At 34.5% G+C, this 27,666-nt stretch overlaps 2 protein-coding genes across 2 annotated transcripts; both read right to left on the bottom strand.

The window, feature by feature from the left end:
• Positions 1-7: 7 nt before the first annotated feature.
• On the bottom strand, positions 8-2,237 carry LOC135151997 (protein LURP-one-related 15-like). The gene is made up of 3 exons (XM_064091306.1): positions 1,842-2,237; positions 1,520-1,749; positions 8-1,243 (listed from the first exon to the last, which is right to left on the bottom strand). The coding sequence occupies exons 1-3, from the start codon at positions 2,001-2,003 to the stop codon at positions 1,045-1,047; spliced, it is 591 nt and encodes a 196-aa protein (XP_063947376.1). The 5' UTR covers positions 2,004-2,237; the 3' UTR covers positions 8-1,044.
• A 6,704-nt stretch (positions 2,238-8,941) lies between these two features.
• On the bottom strand, positions 8,942-12,455 carry LOC108219154 (protein OCTOPUS). The gene is made up of 2 exons (XM_017392449.2): positions 10,331-12,455; positions 8,942-9,380 (listed from the first exon to the last, which is right to left on the bottom strand). Exon 1 carries the CDS (start codon positions 12,214-12,216, stop codon positions 10,339-10,341), a length of 1,878 nt encoding a protein of 625 aa, XP_017247938.1. The 5' UTR covers positions 12,217-12,455; the 3' UTR covers positions 8,942-9,380; positions 10,331-10,338.
• Positions 12,456-27,666: the final 15,211 nt, after the last annotated feature.

Raw genomic sequence — 27,666 nt, 5'->3', positions numbered from 1 at the left:
TTTCTGATACTACTCGGCGGATGACCTCAGATAAATTCTTTATTTACATTATCTTTGAGCCGATTGTAAGACTATAATGTGTTGGTAATTGGTTTGTAATCTTTTTGACTTGGCCTTGGTAGTTTGATTACTATATTACAGAGGAGATTAACCAATGATAGGTCAATTCTTAGATCAAGAAGCGTGTAGCCGTTTACCTGTACCTGGTTAGACATCATCTATTTCTGAAAATTAAAAGGGCCTTTTGGATAAGATTAGGAAAAATTACTTCTTGCTTAAAGTAAAAAAAAAATGGACCAGAAGTGAGAAGTAAATTGAGACTTATAAGTGATTAAACTATATGGGAAAAAGTAGAAGTCCTGAAACAAAAGCGAGCATTCTCAGCTTTTTATAAGTGTTTCTGGCTTTTTACACAAACAGGTCAAGAAAAGTAGAATTCAGCTCCTTATCAGAAAAAGCCATAAGCAACCTTACCCAAACACAGACTAAGACTTTGCAGAATAAAAAACTTCGTGGAAGGTTCTGATAAGAAGAGAATAGTTCAAACTCATAAGCTACAATTTGATGAGTTCAATGAAGATTAAAAGATTGAATAATGATAACAACATGCAGTAAGTTGTAGTGTTCTGTAATTTTTTTGCCCGGCACTCACCGTTGTATAGAAACCTGCCCCATAAATTCTTGAACGTACTTACATTATAAAGTTGAATCTGAATGGTTAAGTGGCAAGCATTATGATTTTCATTGGTAAAAATCAAAATACATTCACCTGCAGAGTCATCCCTCTCAAATGACACTAATGTTCTGAGCTAACAAATAAACTAAACTGAAATGAAATATCACCAAACAGGCCCGAAAATAGCAAGTACAGGTAGCCTAGTATATGACTAGGAAACCATACTAAAAACTAAGCACAATGACTAGAGAATGAATTCAATCAAGATGACCCAGTTTTTTAGGGTGGACTTGGACATACTTTGGCCTATGAGGAAGTCCTCCACATAGGCACAAAATGACTCGAAAAACATCATACTAAAAAGTTAGCTAGCACCACAACCGCCAACAGAACGGGTACTGGCACCGCTGAAGTCTGCCACTGCCGCCATTTTTGCCTTCTTCATTGATTTCTTCCAGGATCACAACTAGAGCAACGATGAAGGCATAGTCAATATGCGGGTAGACAGTAACTGCAAATTTGTCCTTTCCAAGCACAATGCTACTAACTCTTATGCTTCTTGTGCATCTGCTCAAATTTAATACTTTATCAATTCATGAGGTAAGTGTTTAATTAAAGACACAGGATATTTGACTGGTAGTGAGATAGCTGCTGTGCTTATTCTTTTACCAATTCCATAAAGAAATTTGTATTTTACGCCAAACAAAGGAAGCCTAATTAGGTAACCAAAGTTAAATTAAACTTGTTACTGTATAAAATAGCAACAGGGGCCTCGTGAACCAAATAAGAGTTCTATACATAGTGAAGCATTTTCGAGACAAGTAGTTGATTAGCAGAGGTTACCTGGGCAATGACAGTTGAGATTTTTCGGCATAAATGGTAGTACATGATTTTTCAAACCAGCTGCCTTTGATTTTGAAGTCGCGGTTATCTTTTGAAGTGTTAGAAGCTAAGAAGACATCCAGTTGAGTCTTGAATTGAAAGAAAGATGACTTCCTTACTGTGAAAACTAAATCTTTGGAGTCACTGCTATCTCCTCTATAAACTTTCCAGGTACTAAGCATACTCATAATCTGAAAGAGAAGTGTCAATTTGGTTTCATATAAACCTACTACATTACAAATATTAGTCCTAGAAGAAAGAAAAGAAAGAACAAATATCGTACCTTTTTCTGAAAAGAGACTACGAGATTACCAGCAGCATCAAGCAAGACATGAAGATCGCGAGGGCTCAGAACTTTGCTCTTAACTTTGAACATGATGTTACCATTAGCATCGGTTACTGCATAGTTTCCTTCTGATATTGTCATCATCTTCTGTACTATCATTAGATCAACTTGATGTAGCTCCCTTCACCATTCATCATCTTCTTCTTTTACTTAAGATATATATGATTCTTTAACAATTAAAAATGTTGTGAATTTGGTTTTTTCTTGTGGTAATGCTGAAATATATAAACCAGATTTGAATTTGCAACTCTTGTCAAGCTAAATACATAGGCCATGCAAAGTCTTAGCATTATTTGGTGAAAAAAGGAAGAGACAAGGAAGCATACTACTCCTGCTTAGAGCAACTCCAGCAGCTTCCCTATTTCATGTCCTAAGTCCAATTATAAGGAATGTGACATAAATTAGTGCTCCTGCAGTGTCTTAGAGGTGACTTAAATCACTAGGATCCCCCTTCCATGCCTTATTAATAAGGCCCACTAGCCATGCCTTATTTGATTTCTTTAATAAAAAAATCATTTCTCTCTCTTATTGTAACTTATTTTCTCTCTCTTCCTTCCATCTTTTATCAATCTCTTTCCAAATTTATTATTATAATAATAATAAGGAATGAATTATAAGGATCATTGTTGGAGTTGAAATACAAAATCTTGTCCTAAGTCACTAGGATCCAATATTTTATATTATATTTAAGGAATGGGCTAAGATGCTGCTGGAGATGCTCTAAGTGTTGCGTATGTTCCGATGATTACTCGTTCCGGTGATATTGATGTTGCCTAATAAATGTTAACCCCAACATTTTAACGAACATGTCAGATTCTAGATATTAGATATCTTGACAAGACTTAATTGTTTGCTCAGATGATATATTCCTCCACTAACAGTAAAGAAGCCCGATAAATATTGACTCAGGAACGACCAACTGACAGGATACTTGTTTGCCTGAAATTACACTCTCTGTAAAATGCTGCAGATAGTTTCAATGTTTTTACAAGGAAGAATTATGTACGAAAATGCAACAATAATTCCTCTTTGAAACCAGCTTCACTGGCCAAGTAATGCAGCTTACCCACAGAAAATAGTGCATATGACAAGTTCTTAAGTTGTACCGGTATTTTTCAAAGTGTGAAGGACAGGAAAGATGCCTAGAACCCAACTTTTTACTTCAACACACCAACATATTACCAGAATGATACCTGCAACACTGCTAAGGGAGAAACTAACGATGATCAGGAGATAGGGCGAAGCCGACACAAGTACATAATTCCGATTGTTCAGAGAATTTATCGTTCTATTAAAGAACCAGGTATGGACACTGCTGATCCCAAGTCTTTTTACTTTTGATTGGGCATTGTTCTAAGCCTAATCCTCTCGTGGATCATATGTATGAAAAATAGTATCTCGTCAGATCGAAGAAAAAGCTGACTACTGGCAAGAGGTATACTCTTTTTTCTTTTTTTGAGCTCGTAAAGTTATTGAATTGCTTTCTGTGTAGAATTTTATAAATTGTTAGATTATCTTGACTACCGTATTACGAAACGACATCTCATAGTTTTGGGAGGTATAATCATATACTGTGAAAGATCACCGAATCATGAAGTTGACATCTGTGCAGAAATTCTGAAAATTAACCTTCTGCATAATCCATGGATCAGTTTCCTTGAGTTTAGCTATTCTTCTATGCGCTCCTCAAAAGAACTTCATGTTGGGTATAAGCTACAGAATATGATTGAACAAAATGGTTAAATTCATGTAGAAGTTCCATCATTAATTGATACGAAGTGTTATAGTTCTAGGTAGCTTACGTAAAGAAACTCTAAACAGATAATACTACGTTACATCCTGGTAATCAAATCAAGTCCTAATAAGTTTGGTAGAAAGAAGTATACAACCCATTTACAATTTTAATCAATAATAATAAACTTGTAGACGAGAATTGCATATTTTGGGAGAATTTTGTAAGTTGTATAGTCCAAGCACACCCCAAGGATATTACATCTCAGAAACATAAGCATTAGTATGACGTTGGTGAGAAAGAAACAGCTCTACCTCAACTGCTGCTTTTTGTAAAGCGTAAACAGCTACGTATTTGTGATACCATCCATCCCAAGCATTAGTGATTTTCTCCTCTGGTTTCTGCTTATATGTTGATGGCTGCATTTTATTGTCCTTTCCAAATACAGCCTTTACATTCTTTACAATATTAAAAGGAGTTCCAAAATTAAGCTTCTTCTGCATTGATTTTTAAAATATATAAAAAATGCCCCTAATTACGTACTTGAGGGACTTATCCAAGTAGGTAATATATTTCAATGGCATTGTTGCAAGTATATAATAAAGTTGTGTTATTTCACGATTTCTTCTGCATTGATTTATTCCAGACAAGAGTTGATAAAATGTTTTAGGCCAAATCACCTGCCAGTGGGATCACGTTAGAGCCAATTCCTGTTTCTCAAAGTATAAACTGACCCCAGATTTTCCCCGAGTTTGCTTCTGATTGACTCCAGCTGATGGTCCAGCGACTTGAGAAGTGTGGTGCGGATCTTTTGCATTGTCCAACCTGCACAACAGAGGCAATCCAATGCAAACTATTTTCCATTTGTATTAAAATGCATAATTCATTGCAACATGCAAACAAACTACTGCTACTAAACCTATTAAGTAAGAAGTATCTGTTCACATTGCAATAGGAAGAATTTACTAAACATAACAGTAGATTCAGTATAAGAACTTCAAGGGGAAACCATATCAAGATCTCTGTTAATTTCTTAAGATGAATCTCATGGGCCATAATTTTGAACAATTAACAATGCATTTCTATGAAGATGATTTTACACTTTTGTAGCTTACATTAGAACACTAAAAGAAGCTCTTGACAAATTACTAGATATACCGCCTAGATTAACTAAGATATTGAGATGGTACGAATCTTGATATTGCAAAACTATGCAAGTATTCTATGCCAAACCCTTTATAATGGGCACCAATTAATGAAGAGCTGTTACAATAAATTTGAAATGAAACAAAAGTCTAGTTTTCTTGTTAAAAAAAAGACATTTTTTTAAAATGCAAGTCAGATAGGTACCTTCGCCGCTTCCATTTCTCGCGGGCCTCTTTCCATTTCCTCTTCTTCAAATCAAGCCATCCTTGGTAATCCGATTTCTGTCTATATCTTTCATGCAGATTTCATTTTCTTGCTGTGTTCTTAACAGTTCATGTACGCTCTGGTTATAATTTGTGTGTTGATTAGAAGAGTTCACTTGGGTACTCTTAACTGAATGTTTCCCATTATTAACTTTATAACACCGAACAATGGGTCGAGGTCCTTTAGCAGAAACTTTTTCAGTGGTCTTGAAGTCTTCCATATCTTCTATGTTCTGTCCACCTATTCCATGATTATCCGAATCAGCAACAGCTCTCTGTCCTTTAGCATCATTTTTGTTCTTCGAACTAAATATGTCAACCAATTTTCTTTGGCGAAATTTATCCTCTTTCTCCCGAACCTTCTTATGCAGCCAATCAGGATGAATAACTCTAGGTACTAAAAGTTAGTGATGTTTACACGCAAAACACAACTATAAAGTGGTGCTATCATCAACAATCGTCAGAAAATTACTTTGCTAGCGTAAAAAGAAATGTTAAGGGTGCAAAAAGAAACAGATGTTCAAGTTGCATAATTTGCGTTCAAGCACATGAATCAAAACTTGGTTGTTAAAGGAAAATGGGCACTAATTATATAGAAAAGCATGTTCACAAATCAATTGCTACTTCTATATCTTCCGCCATTCATCCTTCTGCAGTTCCATGTTATAGCCAGAAAAACTTAAGCCATCTAGCACAAAAACCTAACCCATCCAAAGTGATTGTTTTAGCACAAACTTGAGCCCATTGCTCACATTCCATGCCAAGGTCATACGAAACTAAATTTGATGCATGAAAATGGTCATCACTAAAAATAACTTTCTTCACAAAAGAAGCTATACCTGCAAAGCAGAAAAGTTAAAATTAACTAGAGCAAAATTTTAAGATGCAAGCTAAGTAAGGCGTACAAAGAAAATAGAACTTCAGAAACTGGCGCCTAATATTTGCCTAGCTAATCGAGGAAAAAAAATCGATAGGCAAAATGTACAACTGATTAAATATGATAAAATAAATGAACTTGAACCTTCTCCAACTATCTCGAAACAAATCTATGCATTGATCTTTTTAGTAGGTCGATGAGTGACGCCCAGAGGCAAGTCCCACTCACCCAGAAACCCAGAAAAAATTTGCTAAACCATATGCCCACTATGGGAATATAAATCGAGTTTACATTTTTGGTAAATTTGGTTCACTAAGAATTTGCATTTCACCAGTTGCTTGTTTGGAGACTGATTCAGCAGGCATTTAGTCAAATTTAGTTACTACAACATTTCACTGCCTTTTCATAAAGAAACTGTGGAAGCATGAATTCAGAACATGCTAAAACCTAATTTTTCTGGCAATAACGAACTCTGGAATATCAAAACATAACATGGTAGTTTGAGAAGAATATTAGTTAGCAATTGCATTCATGGTCACACAAGAACCTGAGTCAATATGTTCAAAACAATCCCGCAATACTGGTTCATGACAAATGCATGCAATATGATGCTTACTACATTATGCAACTGACTGTATTTCTGATCATAACAATGATGATAAAAAAGAGTCTTACACCTCCATCAAGGTACCAAAACCTATTCAGATCCTGTCAACTTTAGTCCCGGTTAGGCCAACTGAAACAAAAAACGAGCGAAACATAAATAACATGTAGCAATAGTGGCCATTATAATAAATAAAATAAAATTTAAACAATACTGACCTATTAATTCCATTTGGTCCAACTTTTTCTTTGTCTAGTGGTTACTGGTTTATATAAATACTTGTTTTCGAGATTTTTGACAAAATTAGAGAATTGCGAAATTCTCTGCGTCCGCAACAAGCTTATGATAATACAAAAGTATTACTTCCTCTGTCCCTCTAATTTCTTTACAGTTTTTTCACACTGATCGACACGCATTTTAAGACGTATATAAAATATAGTTCTATAACTTATTTTTAAAATTTTTCTTTTTTTATAAAAACCTAAACATCAAATTTTTATTAAAAAGAAAAATGAGAGAATATCTTTGTAGTCCACACAATATTCATATCAGTGCACTAAGCTTAAATAACTAGTACACATAAGAAACTTAAACTCTACAAGAAAAACGACGAGCTTTGCTGTCAACATCCTAAACACAAACAAATACTTTGAGTACAAAATTAACAAGACATAAACAAGAACACGAATTAACATTTAAGCATAACTGTATGTGTACCTTTTTACCGCGGGAGATGAGCTCAATTTTTACCCACACTGCGAGTGTGAAAAAGTGATCCAGGACCCCAGGCGAAAGCAGGAGTTTTGGATTCGTTTTGGGCTTTGATTCAATTTGGGTTTTGCACCAGAAATCAGCCCATTATTTGGTACCGAGTTTTTTATTTATAAGATAAAGGCTCTACTCAGCTGGAGAGAACTAATTTGTTCTTTAATATTTTACACTACTTTTCTTGAAATTGATAGAAAAATTATCATCATATTCTTATTCATGTACGGTGTTGTAAAACTGAGGAATCAGACTTAATCGGTGAAATTATGGAACAATGATTAATCAAAGATTAATTAAATTGATTGGAGATTAATCGAACAATGATTTCAAGAAATCATGTATTGAGTATGAAATTTTTTTAGCATCAAAATGTACTTGTTGATTTCATATTATAGCAATAACTACATCTATTTTAACTTTAGTGTCGGAGATTTCATATTATAGCAATAACTACATCTATTTTAACTTTAGTGTCGGATTTGCTCTTATAGACTAACACCCTGACAACAAATAAAGATATATTTCGTATAAAAAATATATGTTTTGTATACTTTTTGTCGCTGATATCACATTTATAATGTCAAAAATGCGTTTTAACTTAATAGCACATAGGACCTTTCTATTAAAAAAATGTTATAATTTTGCGAAGCAAAAAATGTTGTCCATATTTTTCAGTAAAACAGTTTCCTATGAAATCAGAACCTTCAATATATGATAATACAAGTGGAATAAATAATGAAACTATGAAAGTATGATAAAGACTTCCAACTCAATGTGAATTCATGGAGTAAAAACCAGAAAGTACAATTAAATTAAAGTGCTATAAAAATGTGCTAGGGCAAAGGACTTTTTGACCAGAAAAAAGCCAAAAAAACAAATCATGTTCTAATTAGCTTGTGGCTCAAATCCCATTGGGCCAGCAAAGAAAACAAAGAAGCAGCAATGATTTAATCACCATAAAAGAATGAAACATTTGGTACTAATTCACATACTTGGTAGTTACCAAAGAAGAATTTCACCAAGTTGTGTCCATGTAAAAGCTCTATGATCAAAACATTGTGGCTAATAAAGTCAAAAGTGACACAAAAACACCTCCAACTTGCTGTTCCATTTTAGAAATACAGTGATAAAGATGAAAAGGAAAAGAGATCAAAGTTGGCTCAAAGCCCGGTGTTGTGTCAAGTCTTTGCCATCAGTACATTTTCTTATCTGTGCTTTATCAAATTGTTTCAACACATATAATCTCCTTGGCAATCAAACTTATTTCTATTTGTTCCGACCAGCCAAGCAAAGTCTCCAGCCAACAAATCCGTTTCACCTCGTATGGTACAAAGCTTCTCCAGACCTCCGACTCCAACCATACAAATCTTCATCTTGGAAGCCTATATCGACTCCGACTCCGACTCCGACCAAATGAGGCTATCTTGACTCCTACCTTCTCCTCGATCAAACCAAGCTTTTTTCCCAACCAAAATTCATTTTTTTATCCAAAAACTAGTTTAAATAAGCCAAGTCTTGTCATAATTTATAGACATGAGTTCTAAGCATTCATTTATACACGACGTAACATATTTTAGACAACAGTCAACAGATACTACATGAAATAAACATATAATCATTCTATTACCAACTGTACAGCAAGACAGATAAACCAAAACCAATGAGTGACCATTCCATTAATTCATAACTTATAATAAACCAATTAACACAACAAATTACAGACCTCCCCAATAAAAGAAAGTACAAAATACGGTAAAATGGAATTTAACTCATCCTACAAACAACTGGAATTGACTGGATTGCAGACATTTTACTCGGTAACCTTTTGTACAACTTACACTACAATTGCACCTTCTGTAGCCAGAGCTGAAGCGTTTATATAATTACTTAGATCTGTTGCTGAAGCAAACGAAAGCATGTGTTCCTCAAAAGCACGGTCACAATACCTCTATTTGTAATTGAGTCCGTGATTATTCCTTCTCCCCTTTCCCTGTAGTATGTGAAGCTCAAAAGTTCCCATTATTTCAGATACTGAAAAATTCAGCTTCGGTTTTCTGCTATGTGGAGGACTGAAGAACCTAAAACTCTGCACCATAGGGGAAGATACAAAGGAAACAGAAAAAACATTAGCAAAGATTAGAAATACTGAAATAGTCATGACGTACATCATCAGCCTAAATTTCAAAAGTTTAGTCCGCTCAACGTGTCAGTTTTAGTACTAATAATCAAATTGCATACAGGAAACATTTTGTCCGCTCATTATGCTCAAACCATTTTGTCCACTCCCAACATTATCTGCTTTTTCTAATGCTACAATGTTTTGCTATTTATATAATTCTCGTATACAATTATGAGAGGCAAACTACCCCTAGCACTTTCATACTTGTTACCCCTAGTAATTTCAAACTTTTCTGGGACATTATTGAAGTAGAAAAAGTGAATTCTTCACATACATCTAAACAGAAAAAATATACAAAAAGTGACGAGGCAGGATATATAAATTTAAGGATTGTAACAGTAAATAGTAAGGCAAAATATCAAGATGATTTACAAATATAATCAAAAAAAAAGAAGAAAAAAAGTAGTGCAAAATAAATGCCAAGAACTTATTACCTAAAGTTTCCTATAATTATTTGCCATTTTAACGCAATCAAGCTACGACAAACAGGGAATAAGCATAAGTGAAGTCTATATCAGGCTATCAGGACAACATAAAGAGACAACATAGTATTTAAGTTCAATTACAAAAGGAAACATAGGCCGGGTATTTTAATTTTGGTAAGTTGTAACAACCAGCACCGCATAGACTTGCAAGATAAGGTCATACATGTAACCATATAATCAAACACCCGGTTTCTGTTAGAAAGGAAAATTTAATATCATTATTTTCTTATTACATCACTATTTAGGAAGCATGATAAAGAGAATGCAAGTAAACAAATTATGCAATAAAAGACGCTCCGAATACACCATGTAATCTTGCACAACAAATGCAATAGCACGGTAAAACAACGAAATAAGGCATAGGGTAAGGACCTTTGATCTTAGTAGAGCCGCAGAACACTTCTTGCCATAGAATGGGAATTATTGGACCTACTCTTCCCAAATTTACCTCTTCTGCTATTTCTCAGCGGTGTCAAGTAAAACCTCAAGAGGCCATTATCAATATGGTTTGGCGGCGAGTACCTTGCACTGCGATTTCTCTCCAACACAACCTCTTCTTTCTTCTTCTTCCCATTAACATTCGACTCCACAGTCGACTTCCTCATACTACCATTTGAGTTCCTCCAGCTCACACTACTATTACTTCGAAAGACCTTCCGATTAAAACTCCCTCTACCCCCTCTATTATTTTCCCTCCACGATTCTGAAAATGACCTCTCAACACCATTTCCTCTACCATTATACCTCTCTTCATCCTCATACTTATTTCCTCCACCACGCCGCTGTATAAACCCCCAAATATTCCAACTCCACCTCCGTGACTTCTTTGACCCTTTTGCCTCCCCATTATTCTCAATAACAGAAGCACCTAGTTCAAAGGTCTCTGAGCAGTCATCTCTCAGCGAATTAGAGTTGGAATCCCTCAAATCTCTATCACCATTCACCACCTTACCCCCACAAACATAATCTATAGTCGCAGGCGATACTTTAGCATTAGAAACCACCTTCATATCTTCAATCTCTGCCACCACAGAAGCCGCAGTCTTTCTTATTGAACTCGACCTATCAAGACTCTTCCTACGCTTACACGAAGAATCCAAATAATAATCTCTAGTCTGAACCGAACCCCCTGGAACATTTTCATCTACACCATTACCACCACTAGACCTCGAAGTATCCTCTTCCACAACCGGAATATTAGCATCTATCCTCGGAACATGAACCACAGCAACATCCTCCACCATAGGCGGAAGCCTAGAAAAGCTCCTCCCAAGCAAATACCCGTCCCAACTGGCTCTCGGCTCATCAAACGAATACCTACCATCATCGAAAGACATCCTACCTGCATCAAGCGAAAACCTCGGATCAGTATCACAAGATCTCCTCCCAAACCCATAATCAGCAATCTCCGACTGAGTCTCGCGAAATTGCCTAGAAATCGGCTTCTCAACAGGCAATGTAGCCAAACCAGAACCACCACCACTCCGGTTCGACTTCTTAACCCTCTTCTGTTTCACCCATTTCTGCCATTTTTTACTAAACCCCGAAGCCGCTGACCAGAAATTCATCCCACTCGACCCCTTCTTCACCTGAGAATCATTCTCAAGATCCAAATGATCTTTAATCTTCACTAACCCCTCATTACTAAAACCCTCCTCAATCACATTCTCACAAATCACCGGCTCTCGTATAGCCCTAATCTCCGTAATCTCCTCAATTCCATCATCCTCCTCCTCAATCCCCTCATTCTCTTCTACCCGTCCCTCATTCTCTTCGGGAAATGAACCTTTCATTTCCCCGGAAATGAGGCTATGACCTTCTTTAGCCTCAACGACTTTCGCCTCGTCGTCGAGGCTAAAGAGAGTCCAAAGAGTGTTTCTACCCCGAACGTCACAAGAATGGCGTTGGGGTTCAAACACCCCCGAGAACTTCTCATTCTTAGAAGCCGAAAAAGACTTGGATCTTCTCAGCTCCGGGAAGAAACCGGAGCTGGGTTTCGCCGGCTTCACATTCTTGGAGGTGTCATTGTTATTATAATTGTTGTTGGTGGTGAGTTTGAGGATGGATTTGATGGAAGAAAAGGAGGGGCGGCGCGAAGTGGAGGAAGATGGCAAAGCGACGTCGTTTTGGTCAAGAGTGTGGAGTCGCTCGCACAGGCAAGAGGGGCAGAAGCCAGTGAATTGCTCTTGTGGGTGGGCGTCGCAGCTGAAGGAGGAGCGCGGTGGCTGAGCAACAGGTGGGTCGGTGGTGGGATTCATTAGGGCCGGTGGTACAATGTGATCATCATATATATGTATTAGTGTGTCTTTAGTGTGTGAACTCAGAGAGAGAGAGATTGGGAGAGAGAGGGAGAGAGAGATGTTCTTGGGTTCTTGAATTCCAACGGACAGTTTTCTAGAGAGAGAGTGTGAGTGTGTTTCGAGAGAGACTGAGAGAAAAGGAGAGAGAGAGGGATGTGGAAAAAAGGCAGGGATAAATTATTTTGTTTTGTTTTTTGTTTCATTTAGTTTTGTTTTTAAGCTTTGCTTCACAATATAGACCGAGAATTAGGTAGAGATGCTAAAAACCAAAAGTGTCTTTTGTGACTTGATAAATTACATTCTACTTTCCGTTCTAATTGTAAATTCAAAATGGCATTGTTAACTTCAATTATGACATTATCTACAAAATTATTGATATTACATAGGTTTAAAGCGTCACGTGTGTATCCTGATCGTGTTTTTGACAGAAGTTTTATTCTGATCATAGTTATAGATTATAATTATAGATTGTATTTTGTTTGATTTTCATGATCAATAAAATCTGGATTCATATTCAAAAAGGACAAAAAAAAAAGCATCACCAACCTGAGAAGCCCTTAACTAAAAATTTAATTATTATATTAATAATAAAAAATTATAGTCAAAAACGACACTCCAACTATATCAATCCCTTGTGTATAATTATAGTTAACATCCTGTGAATAAGTAAATTTGTCGAACCTTTACAGATTTGTAAGAAGATTACATGTCGTTTATTACCATATCAAACCGATATATTCTATTTATAACGATCTAAATTTTAATAACATATTATTTTTAAATTATAGCCAACTCATGTACCCAATACCATCGAAGCACAATATCTTACAGATTCAACAAATTTTACATAATGTATTACATGTCCAATTTAGCCAACTATTATGGTTAACGCCGTTGGAAATGCTCTTATGAAGTATAAAAACAATATACCCCATCATTCTAAAATAATAATCGTTTTAAGTTTTTACATTGTTTCAAAAACAAATATGATTTTTACTTGTAAATTGAGGTGGAAGAACATTATTTTTTAGATTTTTTTTGAATAAAAATATAACATCTATATTTTTACTAAGGAAAATAAATTTTTTAAAATTATATGTGAAAATATATTTTTTTACAACTCAAACAATATAAAAAAAAATTTAAAATGATTGAAATGAAAAAAATATTTGTTAATTTATTTAATTCCTAGAGTATGGATTAGATTGGGTTTGCAAGGCGAGAGAGAGTGCGTCCGCTAAACTTATAACTTATAATTTAACATGATTTATAACTTAAGATAACTTAACATGACTATGATTAATATGATAAGTAGGGGATTTAAAATACATGTTTGGTTAATTTTTGAGTTATTAGTGAATTATGAGTTAATAATAATAATAATAATAAAAATAATTTATGAGTAAATTATGTCTTATGGGTAGTTTTATCAAAAATAAAAATAAAAAATAAATTATTAAAAAATATCTCAAACTAGCTTTTAGTTATAAATCAATTTTTGACTTAATTTTGATTTTAGATAAACTCCTAACTTATTACGCAAACAAACATTTTATAGATTAAAACCAAGCCCAAACAAACGGTCTCGCGGAAGAACAATGTGAACTTGGTTAGGCTAACTGTGGACATAGTGGCAAAATCAAAAGCAAGAAACTTTAATACGCTTTCTTGCAAAATTTTAAAATTTGTTTTGTGTAGAGGGGATTTGGATTTTCAAAGATTCCTGTCGAGAAAAAAGGTAAAGTAATTCACGCCATCGCCAAAGTGAAAGGGGAAGCTGGGGTCTCTCCTTTTCTTTTCTTCCTTTGCAAAATTGTTTTTTTTATTAATTAGCATGTTTATAAATATATTAACCAACAATAATTTCCCTATATTCTGTGACTCTTTGGCAACCCTTGCGTCTAGCTTTTTTTTGTCAAAAAAGCCGACTTCTATTTCTGTTGACTCATTTGTGTCAAAAACAAAAATACTTATAAAAATTTCGTTTATAAAAAGTTAAAAATGTTAGTTTTTATTTTAGTACTTCTATATTTTTACCAAACAATTTAATCACTTATAAATCTTAATTTACTTCTCATTTCTAGTCTAGTTCTTTATTTTTAAATAAAAAGCACTTTTTTAAAATTTACTCTAACAGCACCTCTAATTTCATTTGTGGGGCTTTTGTTATGCAGAATTTGGAAGCTTCACCATCAAACTATTTATTTATTATCGTAAGGATATATTTTTTGTACTCAAAAATCTTAAATATGACAGATAGGTTTCGCAGGATTATAAATTGGTCCTTAACTACGATTTTTTTAAAACGGTCTTTCTAATGTGTGCTCAAGGGCACACAATAAGTACCAACTTTCATGAAAATAGCTTGTTTTGATTGGTGGAATTGATGTGAATAAAGGGGGGCCATTTACATTTATTGTCCATCCACCAATGAAAAGCTAAAATTCTCATGTGAGTTAGTGACTATTGTGTGCCCTTGGGAACACCATAGAAAATTCGTTTTTAAAATACTAGACACAGTCACAGATGTAAATAACTTTTGGATCTAATACAATAAAAATTTAAGATTTTTCCGGATAGTCAGACATGGAATTAGGAATCAGTAATCTTTCGTTGTTTTCACTCTCGCTTAAGTACACAAAACAGGCTCGTTTCGCTGTTTTTACTTTAATTTTGGCCCCTCGCTTTTTTTCTTGCTCCGGCTTGCTGTTTCTTTTTGTTTGGCTTACCTTTTTCTTTTTCTTTTAGTACATCAAGTCATCAATAGTCGATTATATAATTTTCTCAAATTATGCAGACAATGATATCTCCGAGTTTTGGATGTATTATTGTGGCCACCCAAGCTAATGTCATTTTTATTTTTATTTTGGATATTCTCACCGATAATCTTATATTTTTAATATTTTTTGTTTGATATTCTTTTATTTATGACCAGGATGGTGTTTTTATATTCTAAATTTCACGTATAACATATCGTTAACTAAATATTAAAATTTATGTGAATGACTTAACTAATCAATCAAGTTTCAATTTTTCGCGCTTTCAATGCTCATAACAATTATGTTTAAAAATATATGAACAAAATGTAATTTAAAACATCTACAAATATTCAAAAAATATTCTCTATTATATTTATATGTTATTAACTTTTCGAAATAAATATCAATATTTTTTGACTTCATATAGTGGCACGTTATAATTTAATTTTTGACTAACATCTAAGGCACAAAAGGATATTATGTGTATGAAATTTAAAATATAAGAATATGTTGAAAAAATTGGGATTTTAAGGATATAATTTATTATATTCTTAATGTTAATTTCAAAATTTAATGATTGAAAGTTGTTTGTGAGAACTTAAATTTTTATGTATGGAGTTAAGAATTTTTCTTAATGAAATCCATAGAGAAATAGAGTTGAAGTTGGTAGCTTGAAAGAGCTTCAAATGAGAATGGGTTATTTGTCTCACATAGAAGAGAATAAGGTAGGCTGATGGCTTTATATAGAACACACAAGGGTAGTGTACAACTACTAAGGTGTGTAATGGTGTATGGTGTTGCTATGTGCTTTACCCGCGCCGCCGCCTCGCCACATACCGCACCGGACAGTCGAAGGGCGATTTGGGCGAATGTCTCGGCGTCTTACGTACGCGAGACGGCCTAGCGAGGAATTTTATTCTCTGTCTGTGGTGTATATATTGCTGTTTTAATGAATTAATTTATCAGTAGTAACTCTAGAGTCCAAGTTATTGTCAGCTGACAGTAGATTTGAAAGTTGTTGTCACGTAACTATGATAGCACTTGAAAATTGTTGTCTGATAGCATGGTCCTGTACTGTCATACGGATTCATTAAAAGTTGTTGTCTTGACAGTGTGTACTATCTAACAGAGTTATTGAATCTAGACAGTAACACTGATAAATAATAAATACATTTAACTAAAAGTAGTATATCAGTAGTGGATAAATATGAGATAAAACAATTATGATTTTATATCTTAAAGATGAATCAGACGTTTTGTGAATGTTTTGAATATTATTGAGACGTTACACACGTTTTTATTTTTTTATGAGAAAAGTGCACTATGTGTACCTGCTTTAATCGTTCCAACATTTTCAATACTGCACTTCCATATCCTACAGATGAAATACAACACTTTAAAATGTTTAATAGTTAGTGTACAATCGTCAAATAAAGCGTGACGGCGTTAGATTAAATTGTAATTAACATGCTTAATCAGTTTTTCAACAGCTTTTATATATATACTATATTTTAACATCTTATTATCTCTCTTTTACTATTTCTTTTAATTATTCATTAAATTATTTGTGAGATATTCACCCTCACCTCCTTCCTTCACCATCTTCCTCACCAAGCTTCACCTTCAATGGCTGTTGCCGGTGGCCACCACCGTCCGGCCAAATTCTGGCGACACCCTAATGCTTGCATAACCACCATGGCTAGACTCGTAGAGGCCCGATCTGTACATCCGCCAAGACGGATTTGAGAAAATCGGCCTCTACCCCAGTTTCCGGCCAAAATCCGGCGACCTCCCCCGCACTTCTCTCTTTCATCTCCTTCGTTCATCCCTTCATTCTCTCTAGTTTCTCTCCACCCTCGCAACTCTCCATCCTCGTCTCTCCCTCTCTCTAGTTCTCACCACCTCTCTCCCTCGCTGCCGCGTCACCACCGTTAGAGGTGGTGCCCCAACAAAAACCTCTCCTCTCCATTCTTCCTCTGGCGCCACTGCAACAGCAGCGAAGCCACCTCCGCCGCGGCAGCGTTTCGCTACTCCAGCCACCTCCCGTCGTTAACACCCTACGACCCCAACTCACTTCCCCCCTTCAATCCATCAGAAATTAAGCAACTCCCCAAACTCCCAACATAGTGTAAGTGGGAAATTGCAGGCATCCCAACATAGTGTAAGTGGGGAAATTATCTCTTCAAGAACATTCATGAGTTAGTGCAAGGCCTGACGACTTAGCTGTTATTTTCCTTTGTTCTGTACATAGTGATAACTATGCTGACAAGTATGTCTTCTGTCTTATCTTTGTCATTTTATATACTGATATGCATGTTATATACCTTCGTGTTTTGTTTCGTTAATATTGGACTTGGCCTTGGCATGTTAAATATTTTATATAACTGCTTCCATGTTGTTGTAATACTGATTACTTCCAACATTCTTAAAGAGATAATTTGTTATATAATATTTAACATAATGGTTGATGAATCTATTATTACCGTTACTGGTGGTTCTGGTGGATCTGATGCGGTCATTGATTGGACCACTTATCGTTTCCCACAACCCATTGAACTAACAGGCTTGCTTGAGAAATTCAATGGTGGTGTTGGCTTTGCTCGCTGGCAGAAAAAGATGAAGTTGTGGTTGACGATGAAGGGTCTGTGGCTTGTTGTGGAGTATGAGAAACCGATTGTGGATCAAGCTAAAGCTGAAACTATTAAGGCTTATGCAATGTGGGCTGATAAGGATGGGGGTGGCTAGGGCGGCCATTTTGGCAACCTTAACGAACACTCTATTCGATGTTTATTCATCGGATGCCTACAATGCTAAGCTCTTATGGGAGAAGCTGGACCTCACGCACAATACTGACTCTCAGGGTTGGAAAAGTATTCTGTGGCGAGGTTCCTTGATTTCAAGTTGGTGGACAACAAGTCCATGACGGAGTAGGTGCATGAATTCGAGATGATTGTGCATGCTTTGAAGGAGTCCAACATGGACCTCCTTGAAAAGTTCAAGGTTATGAGCGTGATTTAAAAGCTCCCGAAGTCTTGGGAAGAGTTCGCTCTCTCCCTGAAAAGACAGAAAGGAGACATCACCTGCACCAACCTTATGCTTGACATCTCGATTCAAGAACAACACAAGTCTAAACAGGGACATGTGATGCCATCTGAACAAGATAGCTCGAAGGTAAATGTAACAACCGTAGGACAGAATGATCAAGGAATTCTCCTCAATTTCTCAGACAATCTTAGGTACTTTTTAGGGTTGTTGTTGCAGACAGCAACAGCAGCTTTTTGCTGAAAAGCGGGTGAAAAACTGTTTGGTAAATCGAAAAGCAGCTTTTCCGAACAGCAGCTTTTAGCTGAAAAGCTGCTGTTAGAAAAGCAGGTCCTCCCATGCTTTTGGAAAAAGCTGCTTTTCAGCTTTTGCAGAATGCTGTTATAGATTTCATTATAAAACCTCACCCAAAACATTATTATTATTTTATATTATAACTCAAAATAAGTAAATATCAAAAAATTACCAAACAGTTATCTGATTTCTACAACAGCACTTATCTTACCAGCACAACAATTTTTAACAGCACTCCCAAACAGACCCTTACTTTGCAAGCATTTTCAGATGGAGATTGGACTTCTTATCCTGATTCAAAAAGGTACATTGCTGGTTATGTATTACTGTTTGAGAATTCTTATGTCACATGGAAATCAAAGAAACATCCTACTGTTTCAAAGTCTTCCTCAGAAGTTGAGTATAGAGCAATGGCTACTGCAGCTTCTGAAGTATCTTGGGCTGTTATATTGCTGGAGGATCTTGGCATTACTAATCTTAAACCTGTCACCTTTAATTGTGATAATCAGAGTGCCTTATACATTGCCAAGAACCCTGTTTTTCATGAGAGAATCAAGCATATTGAGCTTGATTGTCACTTCACTCGAGACAAAGTGTTAGAAGGATTGCTTCAATTGACTTATCTTCCCACCAAGTCTCAGCTGGCTGACATATTTACTAAAGTATCTCCTTCATCACACTTTAAATCTTTACTACACGAGCTAGAAGTTTCTTCTTCATCCCACCCTAACTTGAGAGAAGCTGTTGAAGCTGATGCTCAGCATTTAGAACCTTTTGGATAGTTCCAGCTGTCCATGTCATGTTGACAGCTCAGCAAGTTAGTTACTAGTTTGTTAGTTCCACTACTTTATACTGTAACATCATTGTGATAGGGAGAGTGCCACTTTTATTTCTAACAACTTAACCTTTGCCTACAAACAATTGTGTATAAACAATGTCTTCTTCTTCTTCAAGCAATTTAGTTTTCTGCTCTAAATCTGTGTTGTGTTCTTGATCATTACTTGATGCGGTGTAGAATCACAGTTTTATCAATTGGATTATAAGAATGTGAGAGGAGCAAAGATATATAAGTAAATTTGACAGACTTTATTTTGTAATTTTTTAATTAATATGATTTATAGTCTTGAGCATCTGTTTTTAGAAATTTTCAATATGAGTCAAAGTTGAATCCAACACCGGGGCAACTAGACGATGGAGTTTTAATCACTCGAGTTATTCAATCATACTCGTATTTAATTCTAATAATATATATATATTGAATTATATTAAAATGTTAAGCGAAGGATGTTAATTTAAAATTCGCACATAATTTCAGATTTTTTTTTACCCAGCCCCGAGAGGGGCCAGAGCGGCTCATATATTTTCCGCACCTAGCCGAAAATATAGCGGCTAAAGCCAGTGGGTCAGGCTCCGTGGCATGTTTTTTCCGCAACAAAGCTAAGCCATCAATGAAACTGAAAACATGTATTTGTCAGCAAATTGCAAATCCATTGGTATATAATGTAGATTCCGGAAATAGCTATGCTTTATTTTAGAAAAAATGTTCAAATTTGTGTCTCCCTTGCCAAATGAATGAAAAGGAGATGATATATGCAGAGTCCACACTATTGCCCCGAGGAAAATGAGCAGTGGCTAGGACACACATACACAAAGTGTGTGTGTTAATGATACTATATGTAGTACGTGTAGTCTTGCTGGGAAAAGAAAAAGAGATCCCAGGTCAGGTAAGTCTTATTTGTGTCGGAGTCGGCGAGATAACGAAATGACATGTCATTCCCATTATTTATTGTACTCTCATTTACATTAGCCAAAATTTGGTTAGAAGAAGTTACATTAGTCTGAGGGCAGTTTAGGTTAATTTAATGTAAGTGTTTTTTTGTTTAAAATTAGAAGTGAAGTAGAAACCACAAGCAATTTATGATTGATAAGTGATTAAAGTGTTTAGGAAATAAGTAAAAATCATGAAACAAAGTATTCACAGTTTTTTATAAGTGTTTTTTGACTTTTTACACAAACAGTATGAAATAAGTGCTTTTAATTTATAAATTCAGGAGCCGGACTTTTAAGCCGTAGCCAAACGTCCTAAGTAAATAATAGTGATGCCGAACCTTTACACCGAGTTGGACACTGACATTAAAAGAAGGTATAAAATAGTATGAAAAAAGTATTTTTCTCATACATTATAAAGAATATTTTCGAAGATAGGATCAAACATCATATCTAATTTTGTTAAAATTATTTATCTATTTTAAATCAGAAAACAGTTTTAATGTAGGAAGCCAAATTCTACATCGTTCCCAACCAACTACTGCAGGGATACGGTAACAGAAACTTAAATTAAAACTTTTAATCTAATAAGAGAGTTTTATCGAGTTATAATTATAATATTAAACATTCTGTATTTATTAAAAATAATTTGATTAATCTCTGATTTTAACTAAAAAATATTTTATAATTTTATTAATTATATCTTAATTTGAATAAAATATTCATTTTATAAAAATAATATAAGTAAAAATCATGCAGATGAATTATTAATTTTTATCCTGATTTGTTGAAGGTTATAATAATGGAAGCACTCAGCATCATCTGTGAATAACTGATGATATTAAATATTTAAAAATATTTGCAGTGTACCAAAGTCCAAACAATAAATGAAGAAGAATTGACGGGGTTTCCGAGAGACGATAAGACTCGGCGGTGGGTCACGAGATAAAAAGCACGCCGGACTCGGACCGAGTTAGTCGGCCTGTCGGACCCACTTCTTCTGTCGTAATTCACGAGGGCCCATTTACTTCCTTTTAACTCACATGACTACGACGAGATTTTCTTTTAAGGAATATATTTTGGTCGGTAGGGATCATCGTTTCGAGCTAGCAGACGATCAATTTTACAGCTTCAAATAATTATTCACTATTTACAAGTTTAAGATGAATTGTTGCCACTAAAAATCGGTGCAACTGTTTGGGTGAAAGGAGCCGGCGATTTTTTTTAATAAAAAAACGAACTTCCGATTCTCTTAACCTATTTACGTAAACAAAATGGAATAATTTTAAGAAGTTTCTCCGAAAGAAGTGAGAAGTTAAAAAAAAATTAATCTAAAACGGAGGCGAATATAATTTAGCGCACGCTCCAGAATTTCGAAGGCTACCGAATGCAAGCAACAGGGAAGGCTCCTGGTTTGTCTCTTTCCCTCCTGAATTCGTCCTTGTATGATTGATGCATGAAATAATTGAACCTCCCAAGTCCCAACTTTAAGAGAACCTCAACAACACTGCACCATGCACTGATGCTCAATTGCTCATATATATTAAGCTGGCCTATTACTCAAAATACTCTCTTCTATGTGTGAGCCGTGGTCCATGCAAATCAAAATACTTGCACCAATGCCCGTTCAAAATTGTCAGTTTATTTCAAATCTTAAAATGTTAGAATTTTTTTTATAAATCTTATACTATATTTCAACAGATATCGACAAAACATCCGCTATCTCGAAATTTTAGTCTTGATACATTATATGTGTAAGCAATTACTCAAATAAAAACCATTAAAATAAAAAACCAGAATACTAATCCAAGACAAACTATACCTAAGGGCAAACCCAGCAGTGATCCAAAGATCCAAATTTGGGGCAGATTACCCCAAATTCTGCTGCAGCAGTGATCCAAATCCTGCCCCAATTTGGATCAGTGAATAGTACTGATCCAAATTTGGATCACCACTGTTCACTGATCCAAATTTGGATCACTTGGTTTAATAATATAATAATGATTTTGTTATTTGTATAATTTCAATTTATTGAATTTAAAATTGATTTGTGCTATTTTAATTATCTAATTAATATAATATGTAATTAATAATTAATAACATTATATTTAGAATATATCTTATAATAATATGCAAAAAAATATTTCATTAAAATTTAAATAAAAGTACATTAAATCCATAAAATAAAATTGACAATTATAATATAAATAGTTACAAATTATTAAATATTAAACTTAAGAATAAATAGTTTAATATAATATATATTCATGTAATATAATATGAAAATAATAATTTGGATCAAAATTCGGATCACACTGCTGGATTGGATCAGAAATTTGGATCAGGATTTGGATCTGTTGGTGATCTAAATTTGGATTTTTAGATCACCACTGCTGGAGATGGCCTAAATGACATTATCCACCACGGCACCGCTTATATGTCATCATCCATCTACGGCCCACCCTCACCCATATAGGGCCTCGCCAAAGCTCCGTAAAGGTTCTGGACAGGCTCTAGACAACCTTAATAGTCAAAACTTAACCCCATCATTGTCCCACTAGTCCCCGCCCCGACCCTACTTGGCTCACTTAGACCCCGTCTAGGCCCGTTTCGGGGTTCATTTCCGGTCCCAAAATCCTTACCATTCTACTTAATTCGCATTGATTTATATTTCAGTAGTTTGTACTGAAGTAGAACCCTGTATGCGTATATATATTCCATGTAAACCTCCGTGCAGCACTGGTGCGGTCTATTTGTCTGTGCAAAAACAATTCTTCAGGCTTCATACATGCATGCATGTTTAGTACACATGAGTCATGACACAACACAAGAGTGACTATGGAAAAAGTGAAAGTGTGGACCATCTGTCTGAATGCAGACCAAAGCTGTTGAAAGAGGTAACTGCTGAATCCAGCTGAACGTGTCATGTTATTTTCAATTCACGATTTATCGTATATAGTGGTTATAATAAATAAATATGACAATAAACAAACACTGCAACAAGCATGCAAAGCAGAAGATTATGTGTATGGCAGTTTTGAGGGATTCTGTGGCTTTTGTTTTTCAAATACCAGATCTGTTCTTTAGTGAAAACTCCACGATTCATGTGAATAGGATCAGAAGCACACAACTAATTTTTTTATTTCTGACGTCCAGATTTCTGCGCAGAGATGTTTCCCTACCTAGATTTTGTTATTTTCAAACTTTTATAGGAGCTATAACTGTCCTCAATATTACAATACTATTATCGATGACATAACGATGAATTGTTGGCTTAACATAACGATACACCAGCCTCGGATATTCCGAATTTGAAAAATTACCATCCTGGTGGTCTTTGTTTGCACTTAAAATCCGAGTTTTAAGTCATTTTCGATTTATGCTGAAAAATATTGTTTGTGTAATACTCCCTCCATTCCAAAATAATAGTCGTTTTGACTTTGTGCACGTATTTTGAGGTGTCAAAAAAACATACTTCCACACATTATTTTTGAATTTTTTTTTCTGAATAAAAATTTAACATCTCTATTTTTATTCAGAAAAAGAATTTTTTAAAAATAATGTGTAAAGATACGTTTTTTTACACCCCAAAATACGTGTACAAAGTCAAAGCGACTATTATTTTGGAATGAAGGGAGTAAGTTAGAGGTGAACTTAAGATCATAAATAATTAACAGACTGGCTAAAAGACGGAAATTTGAGATCATGATTAATTTTCCAAAACCTTTTTTTGGATAAAAGTTATCCATAATCCCAAATTAGTGTAAATCACTCTTATTTTCATTATTATATTTTTAGTAACTCATGAATTATTAGTAAAATCAAAATTATCCAAACAAATTATTTAAAATCCCAACTCTTCGCATTATAATTTTAAACTCAATTAAACAAACTCTTATTTCTCATTTCTCATGATGATTTAAACATAGGTTAACATCTCTTAGAAATGAATAAAAAGCAACATGCACGCCTGCATATAAGTTCCACTAAATTTTGCAAGCAATTATAGAACATAATGTTGTCCATCATAATGCCCTGGATCCAATGTTCCAGAAATCGCTAGGCGTCCCAGGGCGGTCGGGGTACCTTCTAGCGATTAATCGGGAAATCGGGGATTAATCGGAAAGATTAATCGGAGCATTAATCGGACATATATTATTTTTAAATTATTATAATTAAACATAATTTAATGATTTTATCTACTTTTCACTACTAGCCGGTAAACAATATAATATCATATATTGAAATTAAATACTTGATACATGTAATACAAAATCATTGATTAAACAAATATATACCAACCACTATCTTATAAATAATGTAAGAAATATTAAATAAAATTAATCATTTTACTTGTTTTATAGGATATTAAGTTAAGTACAAGTAAATACTTAATTTTTTATAATAAAATCATAATTTTCGATTTTATTTATTAAAAATCTTTTTTTTTTGTTATTGGCCGCCTGGACCGCCTAGGCGGTATGTGGACCGCCTAGGACCGATTTTTGTAAAAAAACGCCTAATTCACCGCCTAGCACCGAATCGGGGCGTTTCGGGGCCGCCTAGCGCCTAGGCACCGCCTAGGCGGCCGCCTAGACCGATTTTTAGAACACTGCCTGGATCACACTATAAGCTCCATGATTACCATATTTGCAAATAATAGTGATTACATCAAAAAATGACAATTTTATTTCCAAATTTAAATAATTTCAGGCATTTTCCTTTAAATTTCAGGCTCTAAAAACTCCGAAAATCTGAAACAAAAATTTTCATCAGATATTCGGTCCCAACTTCGAATCTCCGTCGTTGTCAAAATGCGTAATTTTAGATTTACGTTTTCAGAAGAACCCAAAAAAAGGCTTGAACATTCTTCACTTCTACTCAGCAATAATTATGAGTAAATTATGTGCACCCATACACTGATACAGATCGGGAAACAATTTCTAAACCGTGCCTGCAGAAGTAATAAAATGTGTAGAATCATTTCATAATAACTAATTTTGCCACGAAGCTGTAAGAAAATATAATTACTCATCATATATGAGAAGTGAGAAGGGAGTAGCAATCACAGAAAATGCGAAAGGATGATCGAAACAAGGGGCTTTAACGCACATGCATACGCAGACACACCTCTGTATTTGTGTTTGTGCGAGCACAGCTTTTGAAATAAAGAACTCATTATTTAATCATAACCCACTATATAAAAGTCTTTATTTTGTTTCCACATGCCTACAGAGAAATTGTTAGGCATCGCATCCTCGAGACAAAATACATTGGGTCGTTTGGGAAAATTTAAAAAAATGAATTTTTATTTAAAATAAAAAAATTATAAAAGTGAAAAGTAAATAAATTAATAAAGTATTTGAAAAAAAGCACAAATTTTGAGAGAGAATCTAGCACTCTCAATTTTTTAGAAATATTTCTGCTTATTTAGACAAACGAGTCAGAAAAAATATAAATCAGAAACAACTTCTGCTCTCCACACAGCCCATTATTCCATCAACGCCAGCATGGTATTTAATAATTCGATGAGACAGTACGTAGCAGTCGGAATCGAAGCGACTAAATTAGTTTAAATTTTTGGTCCGACTCCAAAATTTATTGAATCCATTTGTCGTTAGGCAAATTTAGTTCTTATAAATTACTTTTTCAATCTCAATCATTTTTTTATATTTTTTTTATCTTGATGATTTTTAAACGTTTTGCATTTCGACATCTATTAAAAATAATAAAATTTTAATTATATCTGCTAGTGTGCTTCACTGTAATGCCTCTTTACATGTCAATTAATTCCATCATTTTATCTCTTATATTTCCCATTATTTATTTATTTTTCTTAAATTTGATGTACAACCGATCATTTGTAAATGAACGGCTGAAAAAGACGAACTAATAAATTTTGGTAAAATTGTGTAATTTCCTGACAATCATAACGAAAATAAAATATTTTCCATACCTGCAGGGATCGAAACTTGACTCTTTTGTCAACAATTAATACTTTCTACAACTTAGATACACTTCCAGAGGGAAATTAAGAAATTTTACATTCGAGTTCCACCAATTCGAAACAATCATATAAATTTGGTGATTCATTTTAGTTCTCGTCCGAGCAGCTGACATGTTTATGTACATTATTCTGTGGCTGCCATGGCAGCTCCCTGGCCTGCATGCATAGGCCATAGCATAATGCATTACAAACAGAAAGAAATTCCCTGGTGCATATAACTACTGACAGAATCGTTATGCATAATTCTTCTGGGACCTAACGCCATGTAATCTCCTAATCTAACACAACCAATATTATCAGTTTTATACGTAAACATTTAGGCTTTAGCAGAGCTGATCAGAATTCAGAGCTGAAATTAATTTATTTTGTCGCAACGTTTTTGTATGTGGCGAGAACTCACTAATTTGCTGCAATTGCAGAGCAGTTCTGAATAATTGTTATTATTGTTTGTTTGTTGTGGCCGAATTTAAAAATAAACAGCTTTGCAAATAGCTTCTTTTTACTCTGTCCGTTTCAAATTATATGTCTTATTTTGTATTTTTTCCGATCAAGTTTAAAACATAAGTAATTCATAAAATTCAGCAAAAATTGAATTAATTTAATCAAATATAATTTTTTCAAAATTGGAGATGTAATTAGAAGCAGGTGAAATATAAAATCTTCGGTTTTTCTAGTGTGTGCCCATTGGCACATACTAAGCGCGAAATTTTATAAATTTGAGAGATTTTGATTGGCTCCCTGCAAATCATATTTTAATAATGATGGATCCTCCCTGTCCCTGCAAATACAACAACCACACGTCCACACCAATTAAAATCTCCAGAACATATCAAATTTCGTGCTTCGTATGTATTAATGGACATACACTAGAAAAACCCTGAAATCTTTTGTAAGACTCAGAATTACACAATTCCAAGTAACTTTGACGAATATTAAAATGTGAGTTTGTATTACAAGTGAAAGGATGAGAGCAATCATGGAGTTTTCCGTGTAGGTATAGCTTAGTAAGCTCGAGTATTCCTATCTTGAGCTGCATGTGTTTGATGTGCATTCTCAAAAGTTGTAATCTTTGTCCCTATGCAAAATAATACTTCCTAGCTCTATTGTCAAGAATAATATTTATACACAGAGATTGTCCCCGAAAGCCACGATTATAGAGAGTTGAACCTAGTCAAGTTTTAGCCAACTAGTCGAGACGAGTTTTGATTACTACACGAGTTCGAAATTTGAATTTCCCCATGTCTAATCACATTTTCCCACTTCTTAATATGACAAGTTTTTGTTTTTCTCGACCAGTTTGTTTCCCAACATTTTATACTGAGATCAAGTCGAACATTTTAATAAATTATAAATTTTAACATGAAAATTAATTTAATCGAGTTAAACAAGTTCAAACCCAATACTAATATTGAAATATCTAATTCGACCTGAAATTATATTGGACAATTTCATGTTCAGAAATTTATCATATATACTAATCCTAATTATAAACTTATACTATATATTATATCGCATTCTAAAATTAGGTGATTAATCTCA

This window comes from Daucus carota, chromosome 4, assembly GCF_001625215.2.
Source record: "Daucus carota subsp. sativus chromosome 4, DH1 v3.0, whole genome shotgun sequence".
In the NCBI taxonomy this organism is placed as follows: domain Eukaryota; kingdom Viridiplantae; phylum Streptophyta; class Magnoliopsida; order Apiales; family Apiaceae; genus Daucus; species Daucus carota.
Note: the sequence above shows the minus strand (reverse complement) of the source record. Positions and strands in the feature narration are given on the sequence as shown.

Coding starts and splice junctions, on each gene's coding strand:
- LOC108219154 (XM_017392449.2), bottom strand. CDS start 12,216: ATGAATCCCACCACCGACCCACCTGTTGCTCAGCCACCGCGCTCCTCC.
- LOC135151997 (XM_064091306.1), bottom strand. CDS start 2,003: ATGATAGTACAGAAGATGATGACAATATCAGAAGGAAACTATGCAGTA. Junction 1,750..1,841: donor TAGTCTCTTTTCAGAAAAAG/GTACGATATTTG, acceptor CTTCTCTTTCAG/ATTATGAGTATGCTTAGTAC. Junction 1,244..1,519: donor TCTCAACTGTCATTGCCCAG/GTAACCTCTGCT, acceptor AAATTTGAGCAG/ATGCACAAGAAGCATAAGAG.